General features: G+C 49.3%; 1 protein-coding gene across 2 annotated transcripts in view; it reads left to right on the plus strand.

Annotated features, from left to right (window-relative positions):
* Window positions 1-13,322, plus strand: part of JADE2 (jade family PHD finger 2) — a 72,634-nt gene that overhangs the window by 33,895 nt on the left and 25,417 nt on the right. For both annotated transcript variants that reach the window (XM_066329030.1, XM_066329029.1), the window contains exons 5-6: window positions 2,998-3,167; window positions 12,726-12,937. In XM_066329030.1, the coding sequence (XP_066185127.1) occupies window positions 2,998-3,167; window positions 12,726-12,937 (382 nt within the window). The remainder of the gene's footprint in view (window positions 1-2,997; window positions 3,168-12,725; window positions 12,938-13,322) is intronic.

Genomic DNA, 13,322 nt, shown 5'->3' on the forward strand with positions numbered 1-13,322 from the left:
AGTTTAGTGATTCTCTTAAGAAGATGCTTTTCATATATTAATACTTACTCCTTGTAGGAAAGTGGCTGCTGAGTGCTGCAGCACCTGGTCATCCCTCCCTGATCCCTGTGTTCCCAGATGGGGAGAGGCAACTGCCATCACTTCATTGGCACATTCCAAACTTTTTAACAGAGTGCTGGTGAGCTTGTTAGATGTTTGTATCTTCATTACCTTGATCTTCATCATCAGTGACGTGGTAAGAAGCAAAATGTCACTCTGTAAGTGGCAGTTCCCGTTAAACCAAAGCAAACTGCACATTTAATTATGGTGTCAGAAAAAACTGGACATTGAGTGCTGGTGGAGCTGTTACCATCAGCGAGCCCCTGAGCTCCCTGTGATCTCTGCATCTCCAGGGACTGCAAATCCAGGACCTGAGAGTCTAAACATGCATCCAGGTTTTTGGGAGGGTTGAGAGTGCTGGGGAGGAGGGTGCCTGACTCAAGGAGAGAGTCACTAGTCTCTGTCTCTGAGCATCAGGTTCAGCAGAACTTCTCCATAAGGTATCTGCAGAAAGGAGGTGGAGGCTGTGTGCCCAGGTGGGAGGGGACATGCCCAGGCTCAGGCAGGTGCTGTGTCGCACACACTGCTCTTGGTGGGCAGTATGGTGTGCACTGTGTGAGATAACCCCGGGGGATTGCTGCAGTCACGTCAGCATCCTTATCACCCCTAGTGCATTTCAGTGCTGTCAATACAGTAAATGACCTCTTCAGGATACTCCTTTGATATGTACACAGAGCATTAATCTTTGCAATTTTATGCCAGGGTAAAAATAGCAGCTCTTTGCTCCTGCCATCCCAGGCATCCGTGGCTGGCTCGGTGCCGGAGCATCACCTGTTGCAGGGGCTGTTGGGTGTAACTGGGCTTAGTGAAGGCTTGTGGCCCCAACCTCGTGCCTGCTCAGGCAGCTCTTCCCAACAGAAATGTTCATTGCAGGTGGAGGACTGGTTTTTTTTCTCTCCCATAACAAGGCTGTGCCCAGCCTGGCTGCTCCCACACCAAGGTTCTGTTTCTGTGCAGGAGTGACCTGGACTTGGGCTCATGGGAAGGAGAGGTTCAGTCTGATGTGAACCAATGCATGTTGCACCAGCAGCTCCTGCTTTATATTTTGTTAATAGCATCTCCCAGTGGCTAAAGGGACTGAAAGAAAGGCTGGGCAGGGAGTTTTTAGATGGGTATTATGTAGGGGCTAGGCAGGAGGGAATAGCTTTGAACTGACAGAAGGCAGCTTTAGATTAGATATTTGAAAGGAACTCTTCCCTGTGAGGGTAGGGGGACCCTGGCACAGATTGCCCAGAGAAGGTGTTGACTGCTCCATCCCTGGAAGTGTCCGAGGCCAGACTGGATGGGGCTTGAAGCAACCTGGTCTAGTGGAATTTGTTCCTGCCAATGCAGGGAGGGTTGGAATTGGATGATCTTTAAGGTTCTCTCCAAACCCATCTTTTCTGTGATTCTATGATTTTAGGAGTTTGGGGGCTCCTTAGACACCAGTCCTGAAGATGTGGCTGGAGCATACCTGGTTTGAGTGTTAATTATTGCTGTCTTCATTAGAAACATCAGTGAATCCCCAACTTCTGTCCTAGATTACAGTGAGGTTATTTTAAAATGGGGGGACTGAGAGCTGTCCTTCCATGTGGCTCCTTTTAGTTCGTGAACTTAAATTTGGATATGTACTCAGGACATTGGATCACATTTTATTTTCAATTTACTGGTGGGGAAAGTAAAGCAAAAGAGATAATAAGAACCCATTTCTTGATGTTTCCCTCTCTGAGCCATAAATTGTTGCTTCTCCTGCTGGTGGCTCTGGAAGTACCTCCAGTGTTTGTGACCACAGAGGACAGCAGTTAAACTACATGTCTGGGTCTGTAGAAACTTTTATTTGCTTGTCCTGCCCCAGATTTCCTTTGTGACCTTGGGCAAGGCTGGTGGGGTCTCATTCCCAAGGACAGCTGGGCTCAAGTGCCTCTCCTTGGCACATCCAGGCCTTGGAGCATCTGGTACCACAGTTCATCTGGTTATGTGATGGGTGCCATGGCTTTGCCCCAGACACATCACAGAGCACAAGGCACTCGGTGCTCTGACATTAGCTGACATAGCAGGACAGAAGGCACATAAAAGTCTTCCAGGGATCAGGGGCTGTACCAGCTGGCACTGGTGCAAGAGCAGAGCTGGGTCCCCCAGCTTTGCATGGGGAGAAGCTGCTTGGAAGAGGCTGACGTGATGCAGCGAGTTGATGTTTGGTTGCTGTTTCTTTGCAGCATCTTTCTGGCTTGTGAGCTGTGCCAGGAGGTGGATTTCAGGGGAGGAAATGTGAGCTGTGCAAATACTGCAGCAAGCTCCAGTTCCCAACTTTGTCGAGATCTGTCAGCTGACACCACAGGCTGCTTCTCGTTTCCAGCTTGTCCTCTGCTTGCATGTCATTAGGCATGACACTGTTGACACGAGCATGGCAAGTATCATGCATATTGCTGCAGAGTTGCCAAGGAAAGGCAGAAGAGCTGACAGCCAGCGCCTGGTTGCTCTCTGTGTGGGGAGTTTGCACAGACAAGGCAGCTCCTCTCCCCATCCCTGTGACTGTGATTAGAGAGCACTCAGAACAAATCTCACAGGCCACCATGGGATGTTCTCCAGTGCCAAGTGTGCCAAAGTGCTGCCCAGCACAGTGTGGACGTGGCACTGCAGCGTACAGCACACTGGAGGTGTTCATGGAGGAGTGAATGGCTGGGGATCATCATCTCCAGTGCACCTCATTTTTCTCATGTAAAGACTTAATTTCTGTAGATGAATGGGAACACTTTTGCTGTAGTTGCTCTGCTGGGGCTGTCTGTCCCTTCTGGCCCATGGGCTGACTTCAGGTGCTTTGCTTTCCTTCACAGAGTGGGGCACCCAGTGTGGTCTCACCCTCCAAGAGTACTGTTCTGAGTTGTAGCTCTTTCTCAATCTCCCCTTCTTTTCTTCCAGGATCATCCCCCAGCTGGAGAACTCACTTTCACAGGTTTCACCAGGCAGCCTCCCTGGCTCTGAGATTTCAGAAGCTACAAGGACTTACTTGCAAGGAATGAGCCGCTATGACCTGGACGAGCTCGATGCCTGCTGGTTGGAACTTGTTAACATGGAGCTCAAGGAGATGGGTGAGTATTGCTGAGGTTTTTTTCTTTTCTTTCTGGCCTGGCTGTCCCACAGTGGGCATTCAGGCTTTTGGAGTAAGTATGTGGAACTAAAGAAAGAATTGAAGAAAAACATTGAAAAAAGTGAGAAATACTGATCCTGATTGTTTCCTGTTCCAGGCATCTCTAGATACCACAGTATAACAGCCTGCATCACTGCTGTTATATCACTGCACATTCTTCAAATCTTTTAGTGGATTTTGGTTGAGTGCAAGTACCTGAGCTTGGAATTTGACACTGGCACTAGTGCTTAGCATGGTCTGCTGGGCAAATTCGTTGGCACAGACCCATGGGTGTGTAGTCCTGCCAGACTGTGGAGGGATTTTCCAGTCCTTCTTAGGGAAGGGTTGCTGTGGTGTGGCTGCTGCTCTGCAGGTAAGACTAAGACCTCAATAAAACATTCACCTTGTGAGGTCAGTGCAGACTCACGTGTGCCTACATGAAGGGTTAGTCCTGGTGGCAAAGGCCTTTCAAGAGTGGGAAAAAGGATTTTACCAGGTGCTTGAGCAGATGGGGTAGTGCACTGTGGAGCAGGAGGGTTGTGCTGGCTCTCACAGGCAGCTGGTTGAGGGCTGCAGCAGGATTCAGGATGAAGTGAGGAGGATGCAGTTCAATGAGCTTGCATAGAGCACAAGTGAGTTCAGAAGTTGGCCATGACATTGACTGATCTTGGTTTTGGTAGATCTGTCCTTCTGGCAAACTCATGATTTACAATGAATGTTGTTACCATGACCTTGAGAAAGTTGTAGAAGCTGTTTCACAGTTTGTCTGATTATCTTGTATAGGTATCCTGTGTATTGGATTTCCCATAATCTCTCTTGTGGAGCCTCTAGCATCACAGAGAAATCACAAGTCAGTTTTGCCTTCATTATCTGGTCTGTATTAGCCTCAGCTCTGTCATATTAGCACATGCAGTTTTTGAGGCACTGGCAGCTACAGTGAAGTACTTGGGCAGAGCAGAGGATGCTGCTGGATACAGCCAAGTGCCTCAGTTCTGCTCAGGTACCTTGCAGAGGATCCACCCTTCCTAACCCTGCACAGCTGCTGTTGCTGCATCAAGGAACTACCTTCTACCACAGTGGGCATCATTCTGACCTCACTGTGCCTTCAGTGTATTCCCTACCACATTTCCCTTGCCATCTGCACAGTTGCATGGCCATCAGAAGTGTCTCTGGGCTCCAGAGAAGGTTTGTCTCTATTTCCACTTCCCCTTGTGTGTATTTCATAAGTCTCTAGAAATGAAGTGGGCAGAGATTTGGCTTCTCCAGCTTAGTTGGATTAAATTTGCCTTGCTTTATTGTTTCTTCAAAGTATTAGGTTTCAAATGCAGTGTCCAGATGTGGAGCTCCTGTTGTGATGGAAGGTTGAGATCCTGGAAGGTCTCAGGCCAAACAGGAGCTGGCTGCTGGCTGTCCCCATGTCACCTCTGGGCTGCCATGTGCCAAACCCAAGAGTGCTGCAGTGGAGTGGCAGCTTCTCCAGCAGCTCTGCTGTGGGAGTGAGCTGAGTTTAGGAGGGGAGCTTGAGCTTCATCCCAGCCATACCCCTGCTCCGTGCAGGCATGTGGCTGGGCTGCCACCTCAGCATCCTGGGGAATCCTAGGTCAGGGCACAGGCAGTGCTTTGCTGCAGACCCTCGGCCATTCTGAGCATACTGCGTTTTTTCCCCTCCATCTCATCGTTTATCAGCCAGTCACCTTTTCCAAGCAGTGTCCTTAGGAGGTGTTTGTCCAGGGCTGAGCTGGATGAAACCCTAGAAACTGAGGAAGCCCTTGAGCCTTCCTGCCATCACCAACTCTAGGTGGTGATAAGGTCTGAGGTGATCTCAGCAGTGGTCGTGCAGGGGACATCACTGCCCATCACCCGCTTCTCCAGCCCATTCCTGTCCCTGAGCCTTAAATATGCTGGGGAGAGAGCACCTTTGAAAACTAGTGTTTGGCATGTGAAATTCACTGCAATACAGCTTCAGCCCAATAGATTGTGGTATCTTGCCCCCTCCCCCAGTCCTCCCAACTTCTCTAGCAGTGCAAGGGCTAGTACTTCTTTTCCAGTGACTCGGAAAGGAAAAGATGTGGCTTTGATTACTGCCCCTGATGCTGTGGGGAGCTGGGGGTTTAGCAGGTGGGAAGCAGGGTGGGAGCTGGTGCTCCTGGCTGCAGGACCACGGTCACATCACCCATGGCAGCCATGCCTGCTCTGGAGACTGGAGGTCATCAGGCTTCTTTGAGGGGATGCATCTTCCTGCCCGTGGAGGTGATGGGGTTTGGGTGCTCACAGAGGAAAGCTGGATTTACTGCAGCAGGTCTGTTGCTGCTCAGCTCCTAGGCTGGGCCAGAGCAGGGGCTTTGCTCCCTCTGCTTCCCGGGTGGGAAAAGCCAGGGTGGTATTTGGGTGCCCTTCACCACCCGAGGCAGAGGATTGCTGCTGCTGGGTTGGTCCAAAGGCAGCCCATAAATAGCGTGTTCTCCCGGAAGCCCTTGACATTAATGACACTGTTAATGACTCGCTGAGATTTCCAAACCTGCTTTGCTAATCTCCAAGATCATTAACGTGGCAGCAGCCTCTCCTCCCATTCAGAGGAGTCGGGAGTTATCTCCCAGCATTAATTTAGGAGGTAGGCAGAAGTTTAAATTCCTCCTGGGTGTTTGGCTGAACTGTTGTCACTGGGCTGTCCAGGGGCACAATATGTCATTCCCAAAATATTTAATGACAAAGAAGGATTCTGATCTCTGACTGGTGCCTGAGGATGTGTGGGGAGGAGAGCTGGAAAACACCTATGAGATCATCCAGCTTGCCTTTCGTGGGTCCATGTAGCAGGCAGCACATGCCTTTTCCAGTCCTTTTTAGGTCACCCCAGGGATGGAATTTTATCACCAAGATCAGATAAACCTCCAGATAGCTCCAGCTCTCTGCATTCTGCCTGCTGACTCCTCTCCCAATTAAGTGGAATTGCTCAGAAAGCAAAGGTTTTACATGAAAAGCAAAAGTTTTAGACATAAAACAGCTTTAAATAGTTTTAAACCCCCCAGTAAGATGCCTCAGTAGCTGTTGCTGCACTCGATGGAAATGTGCTGTTTAAAGAACCTTTGTGTGCTGGGGATGAAGTCAGTATTTAGGCATGCCCTTAGTGTTTTATTTGTTGCTGCTGCAATATGAGATTGTAAAAAAAAGTGGATCTGAAGAAGACTGAATGAAGCCCGGAGGCAGATTAATGTCCATGCCACCCCAGGCAGCACAGGCCTGTCCTTTTAGACAGGAGCCATGCCATAAGCCTTCATTTTTATATTAACATTTTATGCTGTATTTTGTGATCTCCACTAAATCCAAAGCTATTGTAAGAGTGGAGCTAGAGACACTTCAAAGACCAAGGCTGAAAGATCCTTTTGCCGTGATCGTCACTTCATAAACACACGGAAAATCCTCAAGAAATTGCTAAAATTGTTGTCGGAATCAATTTTGCTGAAGGCAGAGTCGAAGTTTTTAAGTATTCCCTTGACTTAATCCATATGGTGTATTCTGCTCACATATGCCCACCACAGCTTCTATCTTGGGAGCTGGAGGTGTTCCTGGTATTTTATGGCAGGAACATGCAAAGGTCACATGGATTGCTTTTGAAGCTCCGGGGGGAATTCATCACTGCATACTTGAGATATGTCTGTGTACTAATGAGATGATACTTCCCTCGGCAGAGGTGAGATTGGTCAAGTAGATGTGAAATAAGCTGGAGTCAGTGGAGGACCCTGGGCAAGATGTGCTCAGTGGAGCAGAGGCTGCTGACAGTCCTGCTCCTCACAGAGTGGCTGCTTCCCTCCCTGGCAGTCCTGGGTGTCACACTCTGAGGCTGCTCCCATCCCACTGCATCCTTTTGGGAATTCTGGGAGCTCCTTTTTCACCCTGAGGCAGCAAGTTGGCACTCCCCAGGCTGAGCCTGTTGCCAAGCTGCTGTTGCCCACCAGTGTGTGTCCATGTCCCACTGTCCAGGACCACCCCAGGAGAGAATCATTGAATGGATTGGTTTGGAAGGGACCTTAAAGTTCATCCCAGTCCAAGCCCCATGCCGTGGGCAGGGACACCTTCCACTATCCCAAGTTTCTCCAAGCCTCATCCAGCCTGGCCTTTAACACTTCCAGGGATGGAGCAGCCACAACTGCTCTGGGCACCCTGTGCCAGAGCCTCATCACCCTCACAGGGAAGGATTTCTTCCTAATATCCAGTCTCTCCCTGCCCTCTGTCAGTATGAAGCTATAGCCCTCTGTAAAACACCACAAGCCTCTGGAGCTGAGCTTATTTAGCTCCTTAGAGACACAGATAATCAATACCACATGTAAATGAATGTATTAATTGTTTGTCTGTGATGTATTAATGTATGGATTAGCAGGGCTGGAGATCAGTGGGAGACTCTTAAGACATTTTCCCTCCACATTTTCAGCACAACCGGTTTTTACATGAAGCCTTTGTTTTGCTGTTTCCATAAATTCCTGGCAGTAATTGCAGTAGTTTCCAGCAATACTCCAGTTTTTGCTGCTGATGGGGTGAGGAGGCTTTCATCAGGAGTGCTCTAGGACAGCCCTGTCAGAGCCAAGCATCGCTGCAGAGAGGCAGCAGCTTCTAAAGTGGCTTCTGAAACGTTTTGTCATCATCTTAAATTTGAGCAATAATTGATGTCGGTGGGTGGCAGAAAGGGTGATAATTGGTTCCTGTAAATCTTTTAAGTGCATTAGCAGGCTGTGTTTGTAACAAAATGTCTGGAGGTTTCACTGTGGATGCTCAGTTGACTGTTTGTGTGTTGGTCACACTTTACATGCAGGGTCTGTTTATAAATAACATTGATAAAATATTAATGTACAATTGCTGCATCTTCCAGGGGCTGTGTGTCTGCAGGTGGTGGGCTGGAGGTGGCTGTGGGAGTCCCAGGTGGACTGATGTGGTGTTCAGGTGGTTGGCTGTCATCCCCTGATGTCCCTGAAGGATGCCTGGGGGGCATTCAGCCCGGGGCAGGGTGGCTGCTGTCCCCAAAGCAGGCAGGTTTGAAGTGGCTTGCCCAGGGCAAGCTGGAGGGCCAGTGAGCTGGAAGGAGATCTCTGGAATCTGTGGTCCCTGTACCATGTGTGAAAACCCTGTCTCATCAGAGACTTGTCATCCTTTCACCTCAGGTTTTCAGAGATAGTCAAGAGACAAGCCTACATCATCTCACAACTGCTTTCCCTTTTTTTATTATAATTCTTAAAAGCAGTAATTTTGCTTGTTTATATATATATATTTCCTGAAAAGTAGACTCCCAGGTTTGTGGTCTGTGAATCAGTGAATGGCACAGCCTGCAGTCCTGGTAGCTGTTTGTTCATGATCTGCTTCTATCTCCAGGTATTCTCCACAGGGGGAAAGGATTTATTGTTTCAGTAAATTGATATTAGTGCAGCACAGTTCAGTCAGAAATAGGTCTTTATTATGTGAAAGGTGGCTCTCCAGTTATTTTTTTCCCCTCCTTGCAGTGAGTTGGCTTACACTACGACAAAGAGTAGCTGAGAATTTGTTTAGCAGAAGAATATTGTTCCTTCATGCCACATAAATTAGGATATTACAGGAACAGTGATAACGGAGGGCGGCGTGGTGTAAAGGAATGTGCCTGGTACTTCTCCCAGGCGTGGTGCTGGGGCTGCAGTGCCAGCCCAGTAATCCCAGTTCCTCTGGGATAGCAGAGTGTCAAAATTATCAAGATGTTGTGTTTCAGGTGCTGTATGGGCAGTTGTAAGGGCTGAGTTGTGTGGGGTTGGGCTGGATGTCTTGGGAGCCCCCTGGGATGATGGGGCTGCTGGGTGGCTGTGAAGCTGCAGGGATCGTGGCAGACCCTGATGCAGACACACAGGGCACACTTTTTTGCTTGGAGCAAAGTTCCTTCATGTTTTCTTTTCATGAATCAGATCTGGAGACCTCCTGCAGTGCATCATCATCTGTCACCTCTTCTCCATTTCTGAAGCAAGTCCCATTTTCTGGTGCTTCCTTTAGCTGGGAAGGTGCTACCCTGCAGCATCCTGCCCTGTGCAAAGACGGGACAGTTTTTCTCATCTGAGATGTTGTGGGAGGCAGCGTTCCCTGGATACAGCCCTTCCCACTGTGGGGCAATACCAGGGTGTTCCAGGGAGGCTGGGTGGCCACATCAAAACCCTTCATCATTAATGCACTCAGTGTTAGTGGGGAAAGGGTGTGGGTGGCCTCCTGGAAGGGGTGATGGGACATATTCCTCCTGTGTTGGTGTTCTGAACGTGGCTCCAAATATCTTGGGATTATATTGGCATGGGATTGAAGCCTCACCTCTGCCTGTGACCCTCCAGACAGAAACTCTGAAGAAGTTTATGGCTGTCACTGCTGTTCTCTATGGAGGAAAGTTTTGTTTTCTTGCCTAAGACCTTGGCACACCTTAACCAGGTCAGCAGGTAGAGTCCGCTGACCAGCTGATGGTCCCAGATGTGGACATCACTGGATTTGTTCATTGTGGGCAAGATCAGTTGTCTGTGTCTTCACTTTCCTTCTCTGGGGACAGTAGTAGTGTCACTTGTGCACATACACGAGGAGTGTTTTTTTGAGCATTTTTTTTGTTTGCTGTTTAGCTGGCCATGATCAATAAAGACAGAGAGTTTTTGCAGCCAAAAAAGATGACAATTTTATGAATGGAGTTCAGTTGCACAAACTTCATGCGATGCAGAAGGAGATAAATGGAGCACAAATGGAAAAAGCACTTCACCCCCAGGCCCCATTGTTTAGTGCTTCATAAACGATTAATCGCTTCATCCCCATCAAGTGCAATTGTCAATTCAATGAGCTCCGAGGTATTCGGATGACGCTTGGCAAACGCATCCCTAATGTAATTACACCTCAATGGAGTGTGAGAGTGCCTGTGTGCGGGAGGCACGGATCCATACTCCCCATGCACTGCTGGAACAGCTGCACGGCACAGAGCTCATCAGGGAACCCCCCAGGCTGCTCTCCTGCTGGCTCTGGCCTTCCTCTGGCGCAGGAGTTTTGGGATCAGCGTGAACTTCCTTCCCAGGGTTCAGGAGGTGATGATGGAAAGTTCAGGAGGTGGGGTGGGTGCTGGTTCTTTCCAGTCACGGTGGAACGGTGGCAATGCCAGCGTGATCCTGACCCCAGGCAAGGTCAGAATCATGATTCCTGTGGAAAACCCCCTCCTTTTCCTTCCTCATGTTGCTGCAGCTGCCAGCTCTCTGCCTGCCCTATCCCATGAGCACAGGACAGCTCTGAAAAGTGTGTTGGGAAAAGCACTGGAAATGCCTTGATGATCTTTTTGCTTTTCAGAAGAGCAGAGCCTGAAATGTTGTAAGGAATGGAGCAACTCCAGTGCTGAGGCTCATAGTCACAGATGGGGAGTTGAAACCCTGACCAAGAGGAGGATATTCTTGCTGGACTGGTTTAATACTCACATAAAGTCATGTTGAGCAAGTGCACCTTGGGTGGTGTGTTTGTAAAGGGACTCTTTTAAGGCAAAACTAATGCAACATGCAGGCAATAACAGGACAAGGGGGAAAGGCTTTGATTTGAAAGAGGATCGATTTAGATAAAATATTGGGAAAATTTTCCCTGTTGGGGTTGGGAGGCCCTGGCACAGGTTACCCAGAGAAGCTGTGGCTGTCCCATCCCTGGAATTGTTCAGGGGAACACTTGGACAGGGCTTGGAGCACCCTGGTCTAGTGGAAGTTGTCCCTGCCCAGGGAGGGGGCTTGGAACAAGAAGATCTTTAAGGTCTCTTCCAACCCAAACCATTCCATATTTCCATGACATCCAACCAGAACTATGCCAAGAGCAAGATGATGGCTCCATCCCAGCCCTGGTGCCCAGAACTCGCTGTGCTAGTGCAGGATGCTTCACATTGCTGAGCTCCAGGGGCCCCAGGCAGCCTGTGCCAGGGGCTGAGATCCATCGCTGGGGCTGCTCTGGAATCAAACAGGTACCAGCAGGTTCCTTGGCGTGTTGCAGCACAGCAGCCCGAGCTCTTGAAAGGGCTGTGATAGGGAACAGTGTTGTCTGTCTTAGATGGTATCTGAGACTCAACATAGACGTGTAAAATGCCAGTCTGGATGTTTGCAGAGACTTGTCAAGCCAAGGGAAACCGTGCCAGTGAAACTTTGGGGAAGAGCTTAAAAAGGCAGACAATGGTGTGTTCGCTTGCCGAGCTTGCCTACGTGATACTTTTACCCTTGACAGAGTTTTTTAAGTTGATCAGTGGCTATGGGGGGAAAGATGAAGCCTCTGCCAGCCCCATCCAGCCAGAGGTGCTGAGAGCCCTGCAACCCCATCCCTGGGGGCTTTAGAGCAGCCCAGAGTTCAGCCCAGAGCAGGGACATCACACTGTGGCTTGAGAGATGACCATGATGCCAAATTTTTCACTAACATTTAATTAGTAACTGCTCCTTATGGGTTCTTCCTCAAACCTTTTTTCTCTGTCTCTGCTCATAAATGAGGTGGGTTTTTTTTCCCATTGCTTTGCATCAAGGAGGGAGGACAGCAGTTTGGGTCACACTCTCCCACTGTCTGGCCAGTTGTGGATATTTCACACTAATGAACTACGAAGTCTAATTGTTTCTTATTGCATCCTGCTGATAACTTCTGTTTTCTCCGTGCTTTCTCCTCTGATGACATAATTCTCCTTGGGAGACAGGGTGTGATAGGGGCTTTACTCTGTCTCTAACCCTTCATGGAGAACCTCACTCCTGCTCCTGACAGGTTTTTGTCCTTGCCTAGAGTGACCTGATGTTGATTTGTGGCACCAGGATCTTTGGGCACAGGTGGGAGGCAGCACTTCTGGGACCAGCCTTCAGTGTGACACCACTTTGGGGCTGCTAAGCTCCTGGCAGCAGCATGCTCCATCTAAAGGCAGCTGGGTATCCCACTCCTAGAGGTTGCTGCTCTAAAAAATCCTCTCCTGGTTATTGACCTTGTATTCCTCGTTGTCTCTGTGGAAGAAGCTGTGCTAAAGCATCTCTGCCACCTCTCACCATTAAAGGTGAGGGGGGAATAAAAGACCCACCTGGGTCTGACCTCCTGATTGCACTAAACCCAAACATAAAAAAAAACCCTAATTTATCCTCAGTTTCTGCCTTTGGCTTAAGTTATACATTTCCATTTAATTGACCTTAAAATGGTCAGTTTTCAGTCTTAACAATTAAAGCGCTGACTTTGTGTTGCCAAAGCTTGTCTGAGCCCTCGCTGCAGAAAGCATCTTTGCAAGACTTGTCTCCTTGAACATTTAAACTGTCAGCCCCAATTATCCGCATTCCTTCAGCTGAATGGCTTTCCTTCCTCTCAGCCAGCAGCAATATTTTGTTACTGTCTATAAAATACAAACTGCAGCCCCAGTTAGGAGCAGCCTTTCTCTGAGTCGCCGCTTTTACCGTCGCTGTGGGTTTGCTCTTGAGTCCCTCTGAAATGCTCAGCCCCAGCTCCAGGCTCCCCCAGGGCAGGTGGGCTGCCTCAGTGGCTTTGCCTTCATGCTCTGCCCTCTGCCTTGCAGAAAAGCCCGAGCTGGACGAGATCACCCTGGAGCGAGTGCTGGAGGAGCTGGAGACCATGTGCTACGAGAACATGAACATCGCCATCGAGACCGAGGAGGGCCTGGGCATCGAGTACGACGAGGACGTGGTGTGTGACGTGTGCCGCTCGCCAGAGGGGGAGGACGGCAACGAGATGGTCTTCTGTGACAAGTGCAACGTCTGCGTGCACCAGGTGAGCAGCTCCTGCCTCTGCTCATCACACTCTGGTACCCTCCTCTGGGTTCCTGCCATGCCCACCCATCCCTGCCCCATGGCTGCTGTAGACTCCTGTTAAGCTTTCTCCTGGATCCCAAGTGCAGCTCCAGGGTGATGGGGATAGCAGAGGGGTCTTGGATAGCTGGCAGACAACAAACTTGGTTTTCTTAATTTCTGACTGCCAGCCATTTATAAGTGCCCACAGAAATACACAACCAGAGGTTGAAGTGCCCCTTCCTCCTTATTCTCTGGTCTCTGTGATATTTTATGTCTCCTCATCCTTTAATATGCTCGCTCTTCTTTACCCCATTTATTGAACCCCAGTGGGATCTTTAGCACCCTCAGGTGACCAGCACTGTGTG

This window comes from Sylvia atricapilla, chromosome 14 (genome assembly GCF_009819655.1).
Source record: "Sylvia atricapilla isolate bSylAtr1 chromosome 14, bSylAtr1.pri, whole genome shotgun sequence".
NCBI lineage: Eukaryota > Metazoa > Chordata > Aves > Passeriformes > Sylviidae > Sylvia > Sylvia atricapilla.